Genomic DNA, 25,227 nt, shown 5'->3' with positions numbered 1-25,227 from the left:
TTCACTTGGTGGATTTGTTGTGACTGTAGAGGGCTAATGTTGCGTGACGTAATGTGGTTTGAACTTGAAGGAGTCTTGTGATAGGTTGTCCTGTGGTTTCATGCATGTAGTTTTGCTAATGCAATCTTGGTCCAGGTTTCCAGAATATTAAGCACAGTCTAGAACACTAACGACAGGGATTAACCAAAGCCCTCGACTAAGATCCATGTCAATGGAAATTATAGATTGAAAATGATTTGCTATTGGACCAGACTCTACAACTGGCGATTGTTACTCCAAAAAAGTTGAAAAAAGTCATATAAATCAGTTCCCTTTTATTTTTTTGTTCAAATGTAAAATACTCGTAGAGAAAAATACTGTTAGCAAAAACTTTACTGCTGAGAGCATTGTAAAAAGGTCTTGCACAGTTTCTTCTGAATAAAAAAAATCAATGATGAGACAATTGCTATGCTTCCATGCACCAAATTTAATGCTCATTTTAAATATGCGCATTAAAAAAAGTATTAATAGAAATGCTAAGATGCGTGTAAGTTTTGAAAATGTGCATAAAAAATGTGTGCGCATAACTGAGTAGGATCAATTTCTTCTTTGATAAAAAAATGTGCATAAACTATGATGGAAACACGTTTACCGAACAAATTCCAGTTTGCGCATTTAAAAAAGTCATGTGATTTTGTTAGAAGAGATCATGTGATGATAAAAATGTGTGTGAATGGAAAAACCAGCAGGCTGAGCACAGTGTAAAACATCTGACATGTTGTTTTGGTCTTTCTAAAACGTCTTATACGTTTCAGTATTAGTGTTGTTATATTATTAATTACCTCAAAAACTGTCAAGAGCAGCTGCGCTCCTTGTCTCAGGCCTTCAAACGCCACCACGTTCATTACATGTTGGCATCGTCCTCTGAGGCGCAAGTCATTTATTAAATAGAGAAAAGATTGACACAGCTTCTCATACTGCAGCAAATTCTGTTTTTACTGTTAATATTTGCCGCCAGTTAATCAGGAAGTGACGATTTTGTTCTCTTTCACTTGTTGGATGAAAAACGCTGCCTTTTTCGCATGTCTTTTTGCAATATTCTAGTTTTGCGCATGAAGTTAATTTGCATTTTTTAATGGAAACATAGCTATTGACATGTCTGAGAAAAAATCTGTTCATAACAATATTGATTTGTTTGCACAGGCTCTGCAATACTCTTATGTCACGGTTATAGCATTTTATACAAAAGAACAACAATTTCAACAATTTCCAGAACGTAATACGGTATATGCAGAGCTACTGTTTCTTCCCATACTGACAAACTTCCGGTGAATGGTTAATGTGACTTTTTTTCCATTTTATACGGTTCCTTTTACAGCTTCGATGTTGTAATGTAAATAAAATATAATCAGTTAAATAGACTTTGGCATTCATTTAGTTGCTCGAGTGTAAAACGAGATGAAAAGCTGTTAACATGCACATTCCCGTCATAATTAGCAGGCTAGCACAGAGGCTCCATTGAATACACTGGAGTAAATTAAATGTTCATATTTTAAAGAGAAGGCGGGGAAAAACCTAATTTAATGCAGTGCTCATTCTGAGACCCACTTTGTATCAGATATCACTCATCCAGTGGAGATCGCTGATTTTTAAAGAAAACAGACTTTAAACGCGCCTATTTTGTAATGGTATACAGTTCACCAGAAGCGCTTGACCCTGGTTACATACGAATTAAAAGTCCTTCCGCATATACCCTATTATTTGTTTTTACTTGCAGAATTCTGGCTTCAGTGGACTAAACAACATTTAACAAACCTTTAACATTTAAACGACCCTTAAATGTGGGTGGAGCCCTTAGAGCCACACCTACTTACTGCATCGTCAGCACGAACCAATGGTAGTTCAAAGGTGTTTATCATCTAGAGCAAACAACGATATCTCACCGCTATTCGTAACTTTTTGATTTAGTGGCTAATTCGTATGAATTTGTACGATCTCGTTCGTACAATTTAGAAAGATTTACCTATCTCCCAATGACGGTTGGGTTTAGGAGTGGGGTTTGGTGCCGTGCCTTTTTAAACAAATTTTACATTTTTGTCTGACTGAACTCCTATGAATTTGTACAAATTAGCAACTAACCTGACAAAGTGTAAAGTAGTTATGTTTCTCATGAGATCAGGCTGGAGCTAATCTTATTTTATTCAAAAACACATGAGTACTTCTAGAGGATTTCAGTGGATTTTACCCCTAAAATTGAAAGTCTAAGACTAAAAATAGCCATAAACGCACTATAAAAGCAATTCGTTTGAATTTATTGGTTGAACAAAAGAAACCAAATCACTTTAAACTCATTCAGTTTATATTTAAAGGATGTATTTCCTTCATTAATAACATGATTTTAACAATAAATATATTAGTTTTGCAAGAAATACATTTGATTTTATTTTATCTGAATTTTATGTATAAAACTGAACAAAAATAATCTAATTAAGGACAACGCTACATGGCAAACTCATGAATCTAAATATTTACTAAGATATATGAGCCTAGTCAATTTCGGTTAATGTTTTACTAGTTCCACTTGCTGGAGCTACTTGTTAATCAATTTAGAGGGGCATAAAGTGCTCTAATTGGGTTTGGAAAGTCTCCCAGGGAAAATCTCCTCACGGTTAAACCCCCATTCAAAAGCACAATAGTAAGTGCTAAACACATAAAAATTAGGTTCAGTTTGCTAAAATTAGTCAGCTTTAGTTACCAGCTAACAAAAATTATACTTCTAAAGCATTATATCATCTTAGCATTCTAAAAATAAGCACGAACGCTAATTTGAACTAAATTTAAACAGTTTCTTTAATGTTAAGATGAAGAAATACTGTAGCAAATGAGTTGCTCGTTGTTAATATATTTTAGTCAATGATTCACCTAATGTTACCTAATCAGAGGTGCTACACTACTCTGTCCTTACCTATACAAAATCAACCCATGATCATAACACCCCTACCATCTTTTAGTCAGATTTACTCTGCTGAACACCTAAATTTCAATATAATAGTCAGTCTAATATAAAGTTTAAATGTTTGTGATTGAGCAACATTGGCTGTAAATGGTATTTAGTTTGAGGAAGTGCTCTTTGAATTTGTGTTCATAAAACTAGCCCTTGAGGTTTATGATCTCACCACTGGTCTTGTTAAGATGGATGTGAAGGGCAGAGCACATTGAACGGCTTTCTTTTGTGCTCCCCAGTGCGACTGCATGAATGAACACACTGATTCTCTGTGGCGTCTCAATTGCTCATTGGGAAGCTTACGTGTAGCTGGATGTGTCTTGTGAGAGTGAAGGGCCACATGACACCTGCTAATTTCAACCTTGTCTCCGATGAGTTCCTAGGTTCAAACAAATGAAAAGCCAGACGTCCTGCGAAGAAGGAGCATGATGGAAAACCCCTTCATCGGACAATCAACTATAGCGTCAGCCTTCCTCATATTGTGTCTGAATTCAGTCGCCAGTCCCATCAGAAACCTTCCATCTGGAGCAATTAAAAGCCACTGTGTATTGGAAGAAGAGATCAATTTATTGATCCATAATGTGTTTAGAATAAGATTATTAAAAAGTGAGTAAATAAAAGGTAGATTAAAGATTAAGTACTGCTGCTGCCTTCACATGAAGTCAAAAACTTGAAGGTTTTAAATTCAGGTGCTTTGTTGTAAAGAATTTGAAATTATATAGGATGCCAGGTTTATTCATTTTCTTAGTTGTGATTAAAATGTATTCAACTCAGTTTTCAACTCTACATCATTTCTTGACTGTATTTTTGATGAAACCAGAATATAAACAGCATTTTATGAATCACCAGTTTCAGCTAAAAAATCTTTAATGTTTTACAGAAGAAATTGAAAGTCACCTAGATATTGGATGACCTGTGATTAATTTACAGGTACTGTTCACCCAAAACATTTTCTATTCACTCACCAACAAGTTGGAAAGTTTAGAATCTTAATGCATTTGTTCTTTCTGTTGAACACAACAGATATTTTCAAGAAAGTTAGAAGAAATTAATAGCCTTTAATGAAATGCATCAGGAAAAAAGTAGGCCTACTGTTGGAGTTGAAATCAGTTTCCAACATTCTTCAAAATATTTTTTTTTGTGTTTGTACAAAAGAAGAAGAATAAAAGGTGATGTAGTTCACCCAAAACTAAAAATTCTGTCATCATTTATTAACCTTTCCCTTGTCTTCTGGGGCCTGTTTCAGTAAGGAGTTTAAACTTGAACTCTGATTTGACTTAGTGAGACATTAAAAACTCTTGAGTTTTTGGTTTCAGAACAGCTGATCTGAGTTAGGTCAATCAAGTCTGGGTAGACTAATTCAGAGTTAAGCGTGCACACTGCAACTTTTAAAATACTAAGTATTTAAATATTCAAGTATAATAAAAAATAAGTAATATAATGTGTGTAGACTTTATAGACTTTTCACTTGAAAAGTGAGGAATTGGCCGTAATTTTGAAGTTATTTCAGAGGTAATTGCATTAATTACAACAGATTTGACAAAACAAGGATGCAAAACCTTAACTTATTGTCCAGTGAAAATGTTTAATTTAAGGTTCCCACTTTTACTCAAATTGATCAGTTTAGGATAATATTTCTAAAATTGAGTTTTTAAAATGCACTTGTATGTCTGCGTAACTGACTGACACAGACACGTAACTGGCTTGACTTACCCTGCTTTCTGGAGTTTGACACACCTGCCATTTTGAAATAGAAAATGCAGAGTTTCTCTCATTTCAGGGTTAACATTCTACTTTCTGAAATGGGGCCCTGTTGAACAAACAAGAAGATATTTTAAAAAGCTATAAACCTGTAACTATTGACTACCACTGCATTTGTTGGAAGTCAGTGCAAATCAGTGGTTCGAGTGGTTAGTTCGAGTGGTCAGTGGTTCGATATTTTAGCTTTTTTCAAAATAATTTATTTTGTGTTCAGCAGAATAAAGAAACTCATAATGGTTTGGAAGCACTTGAGGGAGAGTAAATAGTGAGCACATTTTCATTTTGGGGTGAACTATCCCTTTAACTGTAGAATTTCATTTTAGGTTGACCAACAGTAGGCCTATCTCTTAAAGTGGCCACTCGTGCGTTTTAATTCATTTTGTAAAATTTTAATGTCATTCAAAAGTTTTAAAATTTCATTCCATGATACTGAACTAAAAACAACCAGAAATACAGCTGAGTTCAAGCGTGAGGAGGGCTATAGAGTGCAGTGGGCGGAGCTGTGTGCTTCAGTAAGCGGGGGTGGACTGACTGCAGAGCCGGAGGGGGGAGGCGAGGGGAGCCGCTGAGACTCCAGACATCCGTGACCGACTGCACTGCTTGAAGGAGAGCTCTGCGGACTATACTTGAAAACATTTCACCCATTTTCTCTGGACTTGGGCTGTGTTCTGATGCCGCTACCGGACGATGAGAGAGGCCCTCACCATGAAATTCGCTTGGAAAGCTAAAATGGTAAGAAGTTGCGGTTCGTTTGTGCCCCCCTTGCACACTGTTGATTTTGCGGCTTTGAGCTTATGGACGGATGAGGGAGGGGTGAAGTGGAGGATAAAGAAGGAGTTTGGGCGGGGAGGGGGTCGTAGGGAATGTAAATAATGTTTTTAGATTGCGTTTTACTGAAATAATCTTTCGCACTCGTCTATTTATTATGCACGCGCTGACTTTGGATCTGAGAGTCTCCACGTAGGCGGGGGTTCCCGTTAGTTTCACACTCTAGAAATACTTTTGTGATGAGCAGCCTCCAGGCTCGGTGGACGAAAACAAAGCGGACAGATGGGCTTAAACCCACTTGTTATTGTTGTTATCGGTGAGGGATCGATTCTCATGGACTTTGGGGTTGTTTTGTGTTTGTATGCAGGCTGTAGGGGGGTAAAGGCGTCTCTGTTTGGGATGATAAGATGGTCAGCATCCTTTCATTGTTTGTTTACAGGATTTTAGGGACCTAAACAGAGTCCTCGAATTTCCCACATTTGTTTTGTGGTCTCATATTAGCACTTTCAATCCTTTTAAAAAAATAAACAAGCCTATAGAGTGTTTATTATGTGTGTTTTAATTTATCTGACTGTGTAAAGGTTCATAGGTTTAATTGATAAATCATCTTTATGTCCATGGTTGTTTTATTAGAGGATGAATGCATTTGCATACTCTTCTGATTCTTCATTTTATGCTTTTTTGTTTATCTTTATTTGGTTGTTCTATAATTTTGTATTAGGTGTTGAAATGGCTTTGATCATTAATACAACTGCTACTAATAATAATATTTAGCATATATACTAATGAAATAAAGAACTGGAAAATCGTAATAAGTATGAAATAAAACACAAGTCATTCAGAACCTGTTTGGTAAACAATACAAAGTACAAACTGAATAAATTAACCTGGCAAAATAACTAATAAACTTGTTTTAAACAGCTCTAATCTAATCCAATCCATCCCATGTGGCTGCATAATAGACCATAACTTTATTTCAGAGAATAAAACTATTTAGTTTCCTTGTGTGTAGCCCCACCCTCTCCAATATCTGCCTGTGCCGCTGAGCAGGCTTTAAAAGCCGCTTTGGAAAACATTTCTTGCAGTACAAAGGGGTAGCACAGTGCTTAGACTGTGGTCCAGGCAGGGGGTACGCAGACCTCCTACCATTGTTTTTGAGTGCAGACTGGATGACTCATCCAGCTGAGTATTTATCTGAATGCACTGTACAGGAAACGGCCCGGGAAATACAGACAGACTGATCCTCTTCATTCCAGGGAAAGTTACTCTTTCAGGCGCATAAAACTGCACACATAGTCTGAATGTGAAACATCAGTGGGAAGACTCAGTAGGGAGATGTTTTTAATGTCAAGGTTGATAAAGTATTATGACTATGTTGCTTTAAAAGCATTGAAGGATCACAGAAATGTAAAAACACAACTATTAAGCTAAACATTAAAATGGGATTAGGCATTGGATGATAACCGTGTTCAAGGTATACTGCGGTTGGGAAAAGTCAAGGTTTTAAGAGAGTCAAAATTTTCAGCTATACGGTTGCTAAGGTATCTGTAAGATTTTTTTTATTTATTTTTTTTTAGTTTTTTAGGACAGCAATATCTCCAGCAGAAAAGATCTCCAAAGTTGCTGTTTTAAATTGTAAAAAAAAAATCTGTTTTTGTAAACCAATAAAGACCATAATTGAAAGTCCATAATTCATTTGAATTATTTAGCCTGACATGTTTACTGCTCCAAAATATTTTTAATGCTTCTCAAATTAAAATATATTGTGTACAAAGGGGGAAAAGGTTTTGTTTTTTACCCAGAAATTTAAAAAGAATCAATAATAATCTCCATACAGTGAAACCGTGATAATTATATCCAAGGTTATCATACCGTCAGAATCTTATAGCGCCCCTTGCCTAAATGGGAGTCAACATAATGAAAAGCCTGAGAACTTTTATACATATATATTGCAAAACTTTGGTTGAATTCATACAAACTAGTCAGTGCCTTTATGCGCAGTAACTTATTTTGTACTTCTAGAGTGTTTTGTGGAAAAGTCTGGTGAAATCTTTAGTGCAATATCTCACTAATTCCTTAAGTCACATTTTTAGTGTGCATGAAGTCAACAGTTTGTCAAATATCTAAACATCTGTATTCATTTAAAGCTTTCCCACAGCCTCTTGCATATGCAGTCTATGCTTCTTAAGTTTAAATATATTTTTCAAATGGCTTAAAATATGGTTTTGAGTTCACGTTTTGTTCAATTTGGGGCTGGCTGATTAATCGAATGCAATTTATCAATCTCCAGAACTCCAGGTGGAGCAGCAGTAACTGCACAGACTTGTGTTTGTTAAGGATTAATTTTATTTCTCGATAAGGAAAGTAAAGACGATAATGACTGTGATGTTTATGTCACTGGGCAGAGCAGTGGGTAGCACAATCGCATCACAGCAAGATGGTCGCTGGTTCGAGCCCTGGCTGTGTCAGTTGGCATTTCTGTGTGGAGTTTGCATTTTCTCCCAGTGTTCACGTGGGTTTCCTCTGGGTGCTCCGGTTTCCCCCACAAGTTCAAAGACGTGCAGTACAGGTGAATTGAATAAGATAAATTTGCCGTAGTGTATGTGATTGTTTGCAAGACTGTGTGGGTGTTTTCCAGTGTTGGGTTGTGGCTGGTAGGGCATCTGCTGTGTAAAACACATGCTGGATAAGTTGGTAGTTCATTCCGCTGTGGTGACCCCTGATTAGTAAAGGAACTAAGCTGAAAAAGAAAATGAATGAATGAATGACTATTTAGGTTACTTCTCGGTGAACTATGGCTATATTCTGGTGCTGCTACATCTAAAGCACATGAAAAATCACATTTCATAATAACACTTTTTTTATTCCAAACTGACTTCATAACTTAAGTTGAGTGTTTGAAATAAATCCTACTGTGAAATGATTCCATAGTAACTGAACTAGATTAATGAGAAGTTTTGCTGAATAAATTGACGAAAGAAGTGAAATGTTCTGCTTATTTACCGAACACTATTTGGATTTATTTAGTTTTATTTAGATTTTTTTTCTGCTCAAGAAAGCCCCCTGGCCTTCACACTTTTGCTAAATTGCAAATTTGATTTCATTTTGAATTTATTTCAAGTTATCGCCCAGCTCTAGTTCCATTTGCAGTTTTTGCTTGTTACCTTTAAATTTTTTTATTTTTGTTAATTTATGATTAAACAAACACGCAATCAAGCGACATGATCAAATACATAATTATGTATATTTTTATAATCATATATGATGTATATTTGTAATTTTTTAATTCAACCATATATTGCACGTTACTGGAATTCAGTACCAATCATTGCTGAAGTTTTAAAAACGTCCATTTCCTGCTAGCATTTGAGTGCTACTGAGCACTAAACAGTGCTGATTTGCAGTTGTGTTCACGTGCTCAACAGAAAGACTGTGATTGGCTGTGAAGGTCATCAGTTCACAAACTTACCGCTGTTTACTGAATATAACCACTGCTACAGGGACACTGGAGCATTTTAAAGATACGATTCATCAGTGGGTCGCTCTTATGTCAGATTATAGACAAACCCACTGATCGACATGACTTTGAAACACTCCAGTGTCCCTCTATTTGTGTTTACACTCAATAAACAGCGGTGAGTTTGGTAAACTGATGACCTTCAGGGCCAATCACCAATCATTTCTGTTGAGTACGTGAACACAATGGCAAATCAGTGCTGTTTAAGAACATGCTCAGTAGTGCTCAAATGTTAGCGGGAAATTATTGTGTTTAAAACTTCAGTAAAGATTGGTACCGAATTTCAGTATCATGACAACCCTAGTGTATATGAGCAACTCCAGAGTTATGGATGTGACATTTGAAGCAAAATCTCAAAACATGAATTCAAAGAGAAAGCATATGTTAACTTTAAATTCAAATATCTGTATATATTTTCCAGAACAACTGACCAGAATTATGAGGTCAGAAAAATGTCAATCTGTAAACATTTTTTTTTACTTAAATAGTCATCCAAGAATACTCAAATTATGTGGTTAATGAGATAGTAAGGTAGTAACCAAGAAGCTTGTCTGGTGACTTTGCTGAAGTTCAAATTAATTGTATATTTCTACGCTTCAATATATTCCGTATAAGCATTGTTTTGTTTTTGCATACCATTTTCCTGTCAACGTTGCACGTGAAAATTCCAACAAATCTGTGACAGACCACTGAATTCCGCAAATCCCTTCATATTTTCCGCATTGTTGAAATCAAAGTGCCATGGCTCTGTTTTGTTGTCATTTCTGGAAGAGGGCAGAGTGGATCAATTTTTTCTCTGTCTGACTCGATGCCAAATCATAATGCTGGTCATTACATTATACTGTAGTGTGTGTGCTTACTGCTTATGTGTCTGACAGAAAGCAAATATGTGTGCGTGCATGTCTGTGTGTTTATAGACTTCCCTGAGTTTGGTTCTTGAGCTCCAAGGATGGATGGAGAACTGCTTGACTGTTAAGAATCTGTAAAAGCTCTTAGGCTGAATTTTTTTTTTGGAAATCCCAGGCCAGCTCTGATCTCATTTCTTTTTGTGCATTTTTTCCCTCTAAATGAGTTATCAATTTATCTCCACTGCTTTTCCTCATAAGCCTTTTTAATACAAAAAAATCAAGGGTAACACTTTATTTTGATGGTTTATTTGAGTATTAGTAGAATGTCTGCTTAAAATATGTTGACACTGCTCCTTCAACAGATATTTAATTGACTTTAAGAAACTTTGCAAGTACATGTCAACTTACACTTACCCTATCCTAACAGTCTACTTATCATCTAATGAGAATTAGTTGGTATGTAGATGCAATGTAACCTAAATTCAACAATCGGACCATCAAAATAATGTGTGACCAAATCCAGAGTTCCTGTTCATCCCAAACTGAGACACATGAGTTTTACACCATGACATTTCTAAAGTCATAACATGTATTGTTTTTCTCTCTTTTTTTCAGAGCTCAGTGCAGGACTGGGGAGAGGAGGTTGAGGAAGGAGCCATATACAACGTGACGCTGAAGAGGGTCCAAATTCAGCAGGCCGCTAACAAAGGAGCAAGATGGCTGGGGGTGAGAGCAGAGCCTTTCATCTCATTTGACTTCCTCTCTTATTTAAAGAAGCACTTCGCCTGCCCATGCTGGGTTGGCCAGACAGTATAGGGCACATTACGGGTGACCTTATAAAAACCGTTTTATGGTTTGCGGATGTATTTTAGTCGTGGGGTTCTTTTGGTGTTCTGGTCATTAGTTTTCATGGACTCTAGGGCTAGAATATTGCTTAAAAAACAAGTGGAAGTTTATATAGTGGTGTTTGTTTGGTAAAAGGAAGAGCTTGCTTAGAATATGAGAATGTAAATTCTGTCTGGTGGTATGTATTATTGAGGAACAATTGCAGCTTTTTAATAGTTTGCTGTAGTTTTATATTTGGTTTTTCAGATGTAAAGATGCTGTATGTATGTAAGTTTTTGACTCTTCTAAAGCATAAAAATACCATAATTTGTTTGCTGATATTTAAGAAACATGCCAAGTGAACATTCTTGTTTATCTCAAAAACAATGCTGAAGTCAGATATTCTGCTTTGAAAATGGGCGTTCCACGCCAGAATGCTTTACTGTTTTTTATTTATTTTTTTTTAACCTGCCCAATGCCGGCGTACCCAATTAAAATCAAGCACCCTGGGTTGCATTGTTGGAAAACCGTGAATTTCATTGATTCAGTCAGGAAGCATGCGTTCGTGACCGAAATGCGACCTCTGATGGACGATAGCAGTCTTCGAAATGAGACACAGATTCAGAGTTCCACATGAGGTTAGTAATTAGCAAAAAATATTGCATAAAATATTTTTGTAATATTATATAAATATTTTTTTGCATACAATAAAACGTAATCCTAACAACACGCTACGTGACTAAATTTACAGTGATAAGCAATTTGGCTGTTTGCACCAGACTATAACACGATAACAATTGAAATACAGCCATTTAGAAGCACAGAATATGCACTCACTCATGAAATGGTGAGGTTTGTAATCTAATTAATACATATTCAACCTCTTTAACATTATTAAATGTACATGGTGAATCACTGATATGTGTTGGTTTGCATTTTTCAGGTCTTAAGTTCAATTTCAATCGGTTTATTTTATTTTCAAGATCTGAGGTAAACTATCTGCTGCTGTTTTCCGTTGTATGGCAATAAATGTCATGTAAAATGCCATTTAAACTTGCATTATTAGCATTAAACATTGAATAAAGCACATAAGGTGTACCTGAGGTGATCAGTTGATCACATGTGAGAAATATAGGTCGTTTCTAATAAATCAATTCAAGGTGTTGGTTAGAATAAAAACTCTTTTTAATATGGAAAATATTGCTTCTATCGTGTGTCATTGCTTTTATTTAGAACAGGGTTTAAATCAGCCTTTAGGCCTGATAGTCTCGCTGTTGGTGACGTCAATCTGGCAACCTGCGCTTGCGTTTGTTTTGATCCTGGAATGCAACACCCATTTCAACCACTGGTTGTCAAATATGTACATATTGCACCTTTAATAATAGTCTTAATTTTTGTGGGAATTTATTTATGTTTGTCATGAAAAAATCATTGTGATTTATTTGTCTTAAAATATGGAAGCACAGGTTCTATGCATTACAATCTTCCATTTAAATTGATTTTATTTATTAATTTATTTGTCTGCAAATGTGGGAACCCCTTATCTATGCATTACTGTTATTTCTCTAAAATCTTTCATGGTGAATATATTTACGGTATGACCCTGTATTTTATTTTAGCAAAATAGGTATCCCTACATCATCACGCCTATGTCTTAAATAAAAGGAAAGATATTAACTAAATGTTTTAATCATGACTTTTTTTATAGATTATTAAAATTTTATTTATTTAATTTAATTACTTTTTATAAAAAAGCATGGCATGGTGATTTTATTTTCAGAAGAGGTCTAACTTATGTCTGTGAGAGAGTTTGGAAAAAAAAAGAGATTAATTACAGTTGTCAACATTTTGAAGTGGATCGAAAAGTTTTTCAAGAACAAAAATAGGTGTTATTCAATAGCTTTAGGACAACTTTGATAAAAGGTTTTGATCCATTTCAAATGCTGACTACTGTATATTGTTCTGAACCCCATTAGCTGTCAATAATGTGGACAAAAACAGTTCTTCAGTCTTTAAAGTACTTTTTTTTTACTTCCCTGCTTTTAAAGACAAAAATATTAAACTCGCTTCACCGTTGCAAACATTTTGCTGTATGCATTTTAAGGTTCATGCAACGTTATTACATGAAGGCATGCTGTTATGGCTCCTTTCTAAATTACAGCAGTGAATGTGTGCTATAATCTGCTGCTTTAACCTTGAATAACTTTTTCCATATTGTCAACACCCCTCTAAATCAACATCAGAAAACAAAGCTCTCATAAGCTGGTGTGATTTCCATAGAGCTTCATTTTGCTGTATCACAGCAGTTTCTACACAGTTAATTTTAGTTTTATAAATGTGACATTCATGATAATGCGAATTTATAAGCGAGTAATTGTGCTGTAAAAATTAAAAATCAGATTGACGTTGTAATCAAAGAAAGCACATGTTTTGCGTTTTCAACATCAGTTCAAGTGGAGTTTTAGAGAGGTCACGGTGCTTAATGTTTGACCTAGTTTTGGCAACTGTAACTCAATTGCTTTATTCCTTGGTCTGAAAGATTTAGTATTTTAGCTTGTCCACTGAAACTCACCCTACTTCTAAATCACCTTTATTATTTGTGCATGAACTGAACAACCATTATATTTATTTCAACTAATGAAGCATTTGTTTAAAAAAAAAGTCTGCCGTCTTTCCAGAGTGTCTGGAAAAGGGAGGAGGAGGTTTGCTCTGATTAAAAGCAGATTGTAGAGTTTCCTGTTGTAGCGTGCTTGCAGTACCAAGGTCTCGTTCCTTTACTTGCCTCGTTTATTTTTGCATCTCTCTATGCACGATACTCTGATGTCTGCTTAAGAATTAAGTATTTTCCTCTCCCTATCCTTTGCTCTTTCAGGCGGAGGGTGACCGTTTGCCCCCGGGTCACACGGTCAGTCAGTTGGAGACGTGTAAAATCAGAAGCATTCGAGCAGGGACTCTTGAACGCCTGGTAGAAACGCTCCTTACAGCATTCGGTGACAATGACCTTACCTACACCAGCATCTTCCTCTCCACGTACAGGGCCTTTGCCTCAACGCAGAGCGTCCTGGAGTTGCTGCTGGACAGGTGTGTACACTTATGCGCATGTTTATGTGACGAAACACATTGTAGATGTCAAGAGAAAGTGTAGTACTGAATGGTCATGCATTAAAAAAATGTATGAAATGCCCTTTGTTCAAATTATTAATTTAAAATGAGCTGAAACAACACAAAAGTTGAGTTTTTTTAGGGAAAACTTAATTGTTTTATGTTCAATCCACTTAAATTTGTAAAAACGAATAAGTTGGCTTAATTCCTTCATGTTATCCCAAGACAAATTGATTGTGTGACACCCATGATTTTTAAAAATTCTTTTATTTTTATTTAGTTTATTGTTTTACACTACAGACCAGTAATTAAACAGGAAAATATCCGTTTTAATAAATTAAATTCTACATTTCTTCAATTGTTTCAAACCACTGCTGATGTTTCAATGTTGACTCTTTAAGCCAGTTTACCCAGGATTTTTTATTGTGTGTTTGCATGTGAAGAGTTTTCACATCTTGCGCTGATGCAGCTGGAGAAATAGATGTATTCATTTTGGTTAGATATTAATGTAAACACAGTGTGTGAATGTAAACAGTTGATAAAAAGCATCAGATCTACAGGATTTAATGTTAGGGAAATTTAAAAGTTTCATTTCCAGGCCTAGTAAAGATTTGAAGGTCATAGAAATTTCTGCTGTCAGTATATATTTTTTTCAGTGCTGTAGGATGGTGTCTGCTGCAAATTGCTTATAAAAAAAAACTTATAAATTCATTACAAGTGACTAAAAAGTGAAAGTCATTTATTTGCAAGTGTAAAGGAATGAATTTGTATGAAAATGTGGGAAATGGAATCTATGCGCTTTACCCTGTTTTTTTTTTTTTTTTACTTTTTCAAAAAGCATTTAAAGACAGCTTTTTGACAGTATTGATGTTTATGTACTTGGATTTTTAACTTGTTTTCTTTTATTGATAGGTGTTCTTTTACCTGTTTTCTGTTTTTTTTCTTATTGTAAAGTACTTTGTGACTCAATGTCTGGGAAAGGTGCTATATAAATAAACCTTTACTTACTTGCTTACTTTTAGACTGATTTTATTTGCTGATATTTTATATTTTGTAATGGAAAAATTATTGTGATTTATTATTTTATTTTGTTTGAAATGTGAAAACCTTATTTCTATTCATTACGTTTTGCAGTTTCAGATCGGCATAATGCATTTGATTTAAGTGTTTTTTTTAAGTTTTTTTGGTTTTATTATATTCTATTTCATTATTTATTTATTTTTTTATCAATAGTACTAAAAATATTTTCTTTTATTCCTTGATATTTTAGAAGCCTGAATTTATGCATTACAGCTTACAGTTTAAATGCTTTTATCTTCAAACTCAGTATTTTATATCATATATTGTTTGTTTTGGGGGATTCATCATAAAAATATCAATTATGATTGTTTTTGCCATCACAACAATCTTTACTAAATTAAAAGGGAATATTACACTGAATTTAGTTTTTTTTTGTTTGTTTGTTTTATTTTTTATTATTTATTTATTTATTTATTTTTGGTATGGTTAACATTACATTAACCTAACCTTTAATATTCATATAGTTCATTACACACTTCGGAGTAGATTATTTTTATATATTTGTTTAAAATATTTCTGTCATTTACACTGTAAAATAGGCACCCTGAATTCACAGTAAGTGACTGGCTTATAATTGCATTACATTCACAGTAAAATATTGTATGTAAATTCATGACAAATTACTTTGAGGTAGTTAACAGTAATTTATTGTGATTTTATTGCTTTTAATTACTGTAAAATCTCAGCCATATAATGAAACTTCACAGTAGATAGTAATGTCCATTACTGTGATTTCACAGTATTATCTTGTAGAATTAATTATATTTTACTGCGAAGCAGGCTTTCCTCAGCTAGTCATTCTGACATTTACCCTGACTTTGGGATCATTTTAGGTGTTAAACAGTGTTTTGTTTCATGAATCAATTACGTTTGTTCCAGTTTATTATGTTTTGGCTAAGCACAAAGTTATGTTCATTAAATATTATTTCATAGTTCCATGTTAACCATATAAGATTAAATAAAGTTGCAGTGCAACCAAAAATGAAAATTTACTATGAAATTCTTGTTGTTTTAATACAGAATGGTTTTCTTTCAAGTCATTTTTGAAGATGTAACCAAATTGTTTTTTGGGGCTGCAACAACATTTTGTTATTTAATTTATTCTGTTATTAATACTAGCATAAATATCCCTTGTATTAATGTCTATGTTGAATGAAAAAAAAAGAGTTTGAATTCCTATACCGAACCAGGGGCGCCTCCAAGGGGTGGCCAGGGGTGGCCACGGCCACCCCTCGGTAAACTCTGGCCACCCCTGTGGCCACCCCTTTGGCCACCCCAATATAATTTTGCGGTTGACATTATTGATTTAAATGAACTCATAAATTTCCAATATTTAGATAAATAAATAAATAAAATGCAGTCACTAAATTATTGTTGGTGTTACTGACGTAGCTCTCCCCCTCTGGTTCAATGCTGGTGAAAGCAAACTGACGCATGCGCGCGGAAAACCATTCCCGCGCGCCTCACGCACTTCTGTGTGAATCCCAGTTGGTTGTTTGCATGCACGCCGACATAATAGGCACCGCTCATGCGCCGTGAAACCGGAGTAACAGCCTTTTGTGCAGAGGTGTCTCCACGCAGCGAGTTTTGAAAGTCGTTTAAAGTTTATATAATATGATGATGATGATGATGATGATGTTACTTTCACTAAGCATGCCTTTAAAGCAGAAAGGAGGGATAATGAGTCAGGGAGGTAAGACTTCATAACATGATTTCTCAGCCATAATCTGGTCTAAGACCACAGATAATTCTATAATACATTTTTTGTATTCTTTAGAATTGTCATAATTAATTTTCATGCAAAAGGTTTCTTAAGTGATGTTGGCATATCACTCCAGTTGTTGTTTTCCAGTAATATTTGGGATTGATTTCTGTTATTTATTTAGAATAATAATTGTATATTAATATTAATTGTATTTATTTAGAATAAATATAAATAAATTGTTATATTTATTGAATAACAAATCTAACAATTCAAGAGAGGTGGGGGTGTATAGGGTGGTTCGCCCAGGGTGTCATTTAAACTAGAACCACCACTACCCTCCCCGATCGTCATTGACAGCACGCACACACCTTCAATAGACAGCAATGGCAATTTAATATTTACCTTAAGCTACAGTATATCAATAGAATAAGCTGCATTAATAAAATGGTTCAAAAAGCAATATGGATAAATAATATTATTAGTTATAGTGAGTGTGTATAGTAATGCCTTTTGTTCAGTTTGTTCATTTGTTTGGGTAATTAATAAATTCATTATTCTTTCATTCATTTTCTTTTCGGCTTAGTCCCTTTATTAATCCGGGGTCACCACAGCAGAATGAACCGCCAACTTATCTAGCACATTTTTACACAGCGGATGCCCTTCCAGCTGCAACCCATCTCTGGGAATAATAAACTCATTAATCTTCATTAATTTTAGACATGGCATATCTCGTATGATGTACAATAAAGGCACGTAAAAAAAGAAGTTATTTATACAGTATATGAAAAGTGTTTTTAAAATAAACATAGATTTTTATTTGGTTTGCACATGTACTTGCTGAATTATTTCAAAGAATAAATTGCAATATTTCAAGTAGAATTAATTAAATGAATAAAAACTACATTATTTCATTTACCAGAAACAAAAATATAACATTACACTGAATTCATTATTTTTTTTGTGTGCCACCCCAAGATTTGGTGCGGCCTCTTCTGGCCACCCCTAAGAAAATTTTCTGGGGGCGCCACTGTACCGAACATACAGGAGATATAGCCCTTTTACAGCAATTTGCTGTAATCGTGCTAATCTGATTAATTTCACAATAAAGTTCTGAATACAACATACTACTGTGAATTTATACAGTTAAATCATGTAAAGTGATACTAAAGTAATTTACTGTGGAAAAATTACAGTAACATGTTTTTTACTGTTTTTTTTTTTTTTTTTTTTTTTTACAGTGTATGCTTCCGTCTAAAGCTATTTTTAATATAATTTTGTTTCGTAATTTCCTGTATTTTCTTTATTACATGTACTTTTTTATTCTCATAGTGGAATGCTGATTGTTTGTCTACATTTTTTATGTCAAAACAAGAATACAATTTTTTATTTATTTTTAAAGTGGATCTTACAGAAACGCTTGGGTATTGGAAAGTGATTGTAATTCTGCAATTGTTTTACAGCTTTCTTGCGGCGACTGCCCTTCATTCTCACCCCGTTTTCTTTCTTCTTTCGCAGGTATGGCAGTTTTGAGGATTGTGAAGGAGAGCGTAGCCAATGTCAGACTGGAGAGAGCAGAAAAGCTGTTAGAAAGTAAGTTCATTCTCAGCCATGGTTATCTGTGCTGCTTTATCTGCATTGACTTCCGTGCAGCTCTCGTGTTTGTTGTTTCATTTCCATGGAGGATTAAAAATTGAGGTCAAGCTCTGTTTTATTATGTGTGAGTGTGGAAGCAATTAGAAAAAAAAGGCCACTGATGAATGACGGTGTTTGATTGCTTCATGAATCAAAGCATCGCAGTTGAATTGTTGGTTTTCTCTGATTTATGCAAACATCTCTGTGTTATTCTTTCAGAGCTTTGGCCTCTATTCTGAGAGCCTGGCTGGATCAGTGTCCAGAGGACTTCCAGGAACCTCCGTCATATCCGAGCTTGCATCGTGTGCTGGGTTTCCTGCAGAAGGCCATGCCAGGCTCAGAGCCAATGCGCCGCGCTCAGAGTCTGCTAGAACAATTGCGTGTCCAGGCCAGCCTAGAGAACGAGACTGAAGGTAAGTCGTATCCGCTTACTGTTAACTATTTTAGCCATCCTGTCTAACTTTTTACCTCTTTGTCGGGGAAGTTTAGACGGGATACAGCTGTGGATACTCGCATCAATATAGCACTGTAGAACAATAATGAATACTTTTACATTACTGAGAAGGGAAGGTTAAGGTTTGCGGTGGGGGTAGACATTAATTACATACAATTTAATGGCTAATTTAATAAATTATATAAATAATACTCTGTATAATTACTGTTTTTACATTACTGTGATAGTTGGGGTTTTTAATCGCATGTCGGAAAGCATTTTAGCTTTCCTGTAAAATATAATGATGACAGAAGAAGTTGTGGTGCCACCTAAAGGCTTTCTTCGGTTACTAATTAAAGGTGTTATCTGTCTTTTTTAGCTTGCATTAATGCATTCAGTGTGTAGGTTAAACATTAAAAGATCGAGATCTCAGTTCAAACACCCATGCAACATAAATTATAAATGATGTGATGAGTTGCATCTGTTTATTAATCCTTCGTCGCGCTGCATTCAAATCTCCATTTTATTTAAAGAGAGATTCAGTTTTTACACTTTTTCAGTTAATTATAAACAATCATTTTTACAGAAGTACTGTGATAACCGTTTAAAGTTGAGATATAAACACTGATGTTTATGGTAAAGATTAAAATCACCTTTAAAAAATATGTCACAGAATGGTTCTTTAAAAAGTATGCATCTACTAATGAAACATGAAGTAAATTATTGAATCAATAATTAAAAATGAGATTAAAAAATAAATATGATGTGGTGTAAAAGATTATGTTAGAATGTTAAATCTAGCATTATCAGCAACAGTAGCAAAATCATTTTTCACAGTATTGAGTATTGTACTTTTTTATTCTGCCTATATCTTTGTTTATTAATAATAGCCATAACATTATGTATAATGTAAGAATACAAAGAGTATCAAGACATTTTAAAAATTTGAAAAAAAAAACAAAACAATAATAATGTCACCCGTCCATACATGGTATAATTGTCACAAATTTTGTCAAAACATTTCTCACTTTGATGTTACATAAAGGTAGTTGCAATGGTTGATGCAATGATTGCAACCCATCTCTGGGAAACATCCATACACACTCATTCACACTCAAGTAAAGTAAAGACAATGTAGCCTATACCAATTCACCTGTACCGCATGTCTTTGGACTGTGGGGAAAAACTGAGCACCCAGAGGAAACCCACGTGAACACAGGGAGAACATGCAAACTCCACACAGAAATGCCAACTGACCCAGCCGAGACTTCAACCTGCGACCTCCTTGCTGTGAGATAGCACTACCTATCCCTGCGTCGCCTGGTATTTCTTTATTTTTATTAAAATTACAGGTTGTAAATTATGTTTGTTAAAATCAAATGACATTTGTCTCCTCCCCTTTTTTGCTGATCTGAGAAATGGTCCGATCCATGACTCGAAAACTGCAGTGTGATCCAAACCGTGAGATTTGTGATCAGTTACACCACTAGCGGCTAGACATTAATAAAATCCATCCATTGATTCTCTTTAACTTCCGACCACAGCTGTATCCCTTCTAGCAACAACCCTCTTTGTCCATTCACGTATGTCTTCCTGTGCATACAAAAACATCTGCTGTCCGTTTGTTGCAGGAGGCTTTCAGTACATCAACCCGTTTTGCCTTGGGGAGGATGAGGAAGTGGAGATTGACTTGCAGGAGGACTTCTTCTCCTTCGAGGTTGACCTCGTAGCAGAGCAGCTGACCTATATGGATGCGGTGAGAGAAAAAAAAAAGATTAAATCTGTTGTCCACTAACTATTCGAGTCATGGTGATTTTAATTGTTCCAAACATATTAACTGGTTAGTTCACATCAGAATGTAAGCTTTTTTTTTGGTAAACATTTACTCGCGCTCAAATCATTCTAAAATCATTACAACTTTTGCTCATATTGTGAACACAAAATGAAGACATTTTCAATTATATCTAAGAGATTTTTGTCGCTCCATTAAAAGCCTACTCATCCTTTGATATTTTAAAACAAATAGAAAAATATGGATCTGCATGAATCAAACAGCATAATCCAAGTCATCTAAAGAGATGTAAACAAAAAATTTTTAAACAATATGAACATTTTGAAGTGTCACCAAGATGTACAAACATCCATTTAGTTTTGGAATGATACAAGAGTGAGTAAATACTAATAGAATTTCTATTTCGAGCTTGAACTTATCTTTTAATAATAGTCCTCAGATGTCATCTGCCAGAGCTATATTTATCTTTTCTCCTTTAAAATGCATAATATTCCCATTGGAAACCTTTATAAACAATAGTTCACCCAAAAATATTACTTTTATTTACTATTTACTCAAGTGGTTCTAAACTTTTATTAGTATTTTTCTGTTGAACACATTTTCTATTGATAAAATCTGTGAAATATTTAGCAAACCGGTAACAGTAGAAAAATACTTTTAGTCAATGGGGTACCAGTTTCCAAAGTTCTTCAAATTATCTTAATTTTTGTTTTTGTTGCTAATCATAAACTCTGCGTACCCGGTACCGGGTCCGTGACTTCATTTACTTACGCGTTCTTTACATTTTAAACTTTAAATTTTACTGGCCCAATAACCCCATAGATGGTTCTATTCCAACTGATGAGAAAACAGAATAACTTTTGCATAGATTATGATAGATACATTTTTCTATACATACATTTTTTTTCCTATGATTACTGACATGTTCAGGAACCAACAAAATTATTTACGGCAACCAAACCACACCAAAGTTTTTGTTTTTGTTGCGTTTACAAAAAAAAGCACTTCTTTTTTTTGGAGGGATTTATTATAACACACACAACATATGCAAGTATTTAAATCACTTTCAATTGTGTTTTATGAAATTTTAAAGGGTTTTCTTTAAAACGATACCAAACTTTTGCATTTACACCTCTGCATGTGTATTTGGAAAGCTTTTGAATTAGGGTAGGCAAAATCCAGACAGAAAGCCCACAATAGCACTTGACTTTAAAAACTGAATTATGCCTTTTCAGTGAACTATCCCTTTTAAGCATTAATTCACTTAAAAAATGAAATTGCTGTTATTAATTACTAACACTCATGTCAATCAAATCCACTGAGACCTTCAATCATCTTCAGAACACAAGTTAAGATATTTTAGATGAGCATACAGCAATGGATCAGAGATGTTCAAAGTCCAAAAAAAATTGTCAAAACATTCCATATCAATAGTTCAACTGTAATCATATGAAGCTCCAAGAACACTTTTACGTCTTTTGTGTCAAATCAGGATGAATGTTTACTACTAGCAATATGGGGCTTCCATGTTGTACTGCTGACTCTAATGCCCAATACATCTTACTGCTTGTAGTGAATGTGCACCGTGACTTGACTTGGTCGAAAAGGTTATCTACCAAGCATCATTTTTAGTTCTTCTTTTTTTACCACACAAAAGTGTTGATGGAGCTTTGTATGATTACATTTGAACCACTGATATCACAGGGAATGTTTTTGCAATGCTTTTGCTTCCCTTTCTTGACTATGAATGTGTCTGAATCATTATTTTCTATGGATAGTCAAGAAGGCCTCGAATTTCTCCTATGATATCCTAACTTTTGTTCTGAACGTGAACAAAGGTCTCATGGGATTGGAAGTACTTGAAGGAGAGTTATAAATAACAATAAACAAACAATAATAAACTTTTTGGATGAACTAACCCGTTAAATAAATATGAGATACATAAATGTGAATGGCATACAGATTATTAAAAGGAATCTTTAATCTGATTATGCAACAAGAACTTTATTTTTGTATGTTCATTGCCTCAAGCACTGAAAAGCTTCCTTCCTTTCACAGCTGTTATTTAAGAAGGTGGTTCCTCATCACTGTTTGGGCTCGATTTGGTCTCAGCGTGATAAAAAGGATGGCAAACAGAGTGCACCAACCATCCGTGCCACCATCACGCAGTTTAACGCGGTAACGGCGTGTGTGGTCAGCACTATCCTCCGTCAGCGGCAGATACGCCCGCATTTGCGTGCTCGCATCATACAGCGCTGGATCGACATCGCACAGGTGCATAAACCAACACACGAACACACACATTCTTTAATGGTCAAGCAGTCAAATTTGACTTTATGCTAACATTTGGCCTGCGTTTAAAGCTAACAAGCGTACACATTTCAGATTAAAATCTATCCATGTTGCATGATTTTCATGCAAAACACAAGATTAAGTTTCAAAGCCTATTTTATGTTTAAAATGTGTTTAAAGTGACACCCAATCCATGTCTTTGTGTGACATAACTATTTTAGATTACATCTAGATCATCCAAAGCCAAAAGATAAACCCAGATAAGCTGCAGATAAATCCTAATGTTGATCTGGAATTTTTACCAGCACTTAAATCCATGTCATTGTGTAACATAACTGTTTTAGATTAGATCTAGATAAGCCAAAGCAGACATAATAATGTTATTGAAACTCCAAAAGGTGTTCTGATAAAGCTTCATTAGGCCCATTTGTATGTGTAAATGTGGATGACGTGTTTTCAGGAGTGTCGCATTCGGAAGAACTTCTCGTCTCTAAGAGCCATCGTGTCTGCTCTGCAGTCCAACCCCCTCTACAGACTAAAGAGGACATGGGCATCTGTTGCTAAGTAAGTTTTGTCAATAAACAAGTCTATCGGTCATTCCTTTATTTTTTAATCTTATGTGAAACTATTTTTTTTTTAATAATAAGTTTGTAATGTTTACCAGTTTATGTAATGGTTGCAGGTTTAGTGTATGGATGCATTTGCATTTGGGATCACTACTTTTAAGAATTTCTACTTTTATTTGGTCTCATGACATGTTCTTCAAACTTTCTGTGCTTAGTCTGTTCCACACTTTAAACTGTGTAAGCATTTTAAATTGATAATTTCATGAGGATCAATTCAGCATGCCAGATTGATTTCAGAAGGATCATGTGACACTAAATAACAGAGTAAAAATTCAGCTTTGCACTCACATGAATAAATTACATTTTAAAAGAAAAGTGTGGTTTTAATTTGTGATACTATTCCACAGCATTGTAGTGCATTGTGCTGTTTTAATATTAATCAAGTCATGCATTCGAATACTTATTTATTGTTTTTGTTTCACTTTTCTGTATCAGAGACAGCATGCAGATGTTTGAAGAGCTTTCTGACATTTTCTCCGACCAAAATAATTACCTTACAAGCCGGGAGCTGCTAATGAGGGTGAGCTCACACACGTCTCTCGGTCTCAGTTGTGGTTTTGTTGTGTTTTCTTTGCACAAAGTTTTTCCTTAGTTAGCTTTCATTAACAATTTGGCTATTGTTAAATTAGATTGACATCATTGTAATCTAGCAAAGTCTTCATTTAGCTCAGTTTAACCAATTTCACTGTCAAATTTTTTAATTATTTTCCTCTAAAATGAGCATGGAGATGTGGAAAAATATACGATTTCCCGCCGTCTTTTTAAAAACAAAATACTTTTATCTGATATTTACAGGAGGGCACTTCAAAGTTTGCCAGTCTGGACAGCTGTGCCAAAGACCACCAAAAAAGGTCACAAAAGAGACTTCAGTTACAAAAAGATATGGTGAGTTAGTTTTTATTTTTTAATGTATGTGTGAGGTATACTTTAGTTTTTTTTTGTCATCAATATTGTGCACAACACCTGCTTTCAAATACTAGTTTCAGCACAAGGTATCAGCATCGAACCAGGCATTTGTCATATAGTCTTCATATTACAGAAGATGACAAAAGACTCACTGATGTCTTTTGTCATCTTCTGTAATATGAAGACTATATAACAACTGCCTGGTTCGATCTGATACCTATGTTTACATGGACATCAGTAATCAAATTATTTGCCTTAATCAGAATAAGACAATAATATGATTAAGGCATTTACATGAGTTCCTTTGTAAATGTTCCTTTCATGATGCCGTTTTACATGTTATAGAGCATAATTTGATTAACGTCATTGCGTCACTACGCTATCCACATTTCTTCTGGAGTTTCATGTATTTTCTGGTGTTTCATCTTTAATTTGTTCAGTGCATTTTGCCACTTTCACTTTTATTCGGGAACATTTTGCTTTAATTTGTTCACTGCATTTTGCCACTTTCACTTTTATTCGGGAACATTTCATGCATGGCCCCCATGACAAATGAGATATTAGATGTGAGTACAAACTGCTGGAAGAGTGTTGTTTTAATGGAATCTGATACCGCACGCCATATGGAGAAAAAACCCTCTACATTTCATGGTGCAGGTGTCTGTGGTTCTTCTCTGACTGTGTAGGTGCAGAGAATAGTGTCAAACTGCCGTGTGTGTATAGACTATCCTGATGCAAAATGCGGCGAAAAGTCCTACACGACGGTAATTTTTTGATTAAGGTGTTTACATGTCTGTACTGCACGTCAATAATGTGACTAAAACCAGCATACTCCACATATCTTAATTCATTTTCTGTTTAGTTCGATTATGATCTGAATTGGACTAAATAAATCAAAAATCGCTGTTTACATGGTAGACTCGGAGTATAATCAGAATATTGTCTTAATCATATTTA

At 34.9% G+C, this 25,227-nt stretch overlaps 1 protein-coding gene across 4 annotated transcripts in view; it reads left to right on the top strand.

Annotated features, from left to right (window-relative positions):
- Positions 1-25,227, top strand: part of rgl1 (ral guanine nucleotide dissociation stimulator-like 1) — a 59,089-nt gene that overhangs the window by 23,421 nt on the left and 10,441 nt on the right. For 2 of the 4 annotated variants that reach the window (XR_012383642.1, NM_205637.2), the window contains exons 2-10: positions 10,493-10,603; positions 13,575-13,783; positions 18,105-18,179; positions 18,441-18,634; positions 20,286-20,410; positions 22,505-22,720; positions 23,199-23,302; positions 23,800-23,884; positions 24,160-24,249. Coding sequence is in view for 2 of the 4 variants with exons in the window: in NM_205637.2 (NP_991200.2) it covers positions 10,493-10,603; positions 13,575-13,783; positions 18,105-18,179; positions 18,441-18,634; positions 20,286-20,410; positions 22,505-22,720; positions 23,199-23,302; positions 23,800-23,884; positions 24,160-24,249 (1,209 nt within the window). In the remaining 2 variants the exon portion in view is untranslated. Of the gene's footprint in view, positions 1-5,300; positions 5,477-10,492; positions 10,604-13,574; positions 13,784-18,104; positions 18,180-18,440; positions 18,635-20,285; positions 20,411-22,504; positions 22,721-23,198; positions 23,303-23,799; positions 23,885-24,159; positions 24,250-25,227 lie in introns of those variants that run through there. The other 2 variants (NM_001320403.1, XR_012383643.1) reach the window with 2 other exon arrangements.

The sequence above is a fragment of the Danio rerio genome, chromosome 8 (assembly GCF_049306965.1).
Source record: "Danio rerio strain Tuebingen ecotype United States chromosome 8, GRCz12tu, whole genome shotgun sequence".
NCBI classification, from domain to species: Eukaryota; Metazoa; Chordata; class Actinopteri; order Cypriniformes; family Danionidae; genus Danio; species Danio rerio.
This window is presented reverse-complemented; position numbering and strand designations above follow the sequence as displayed.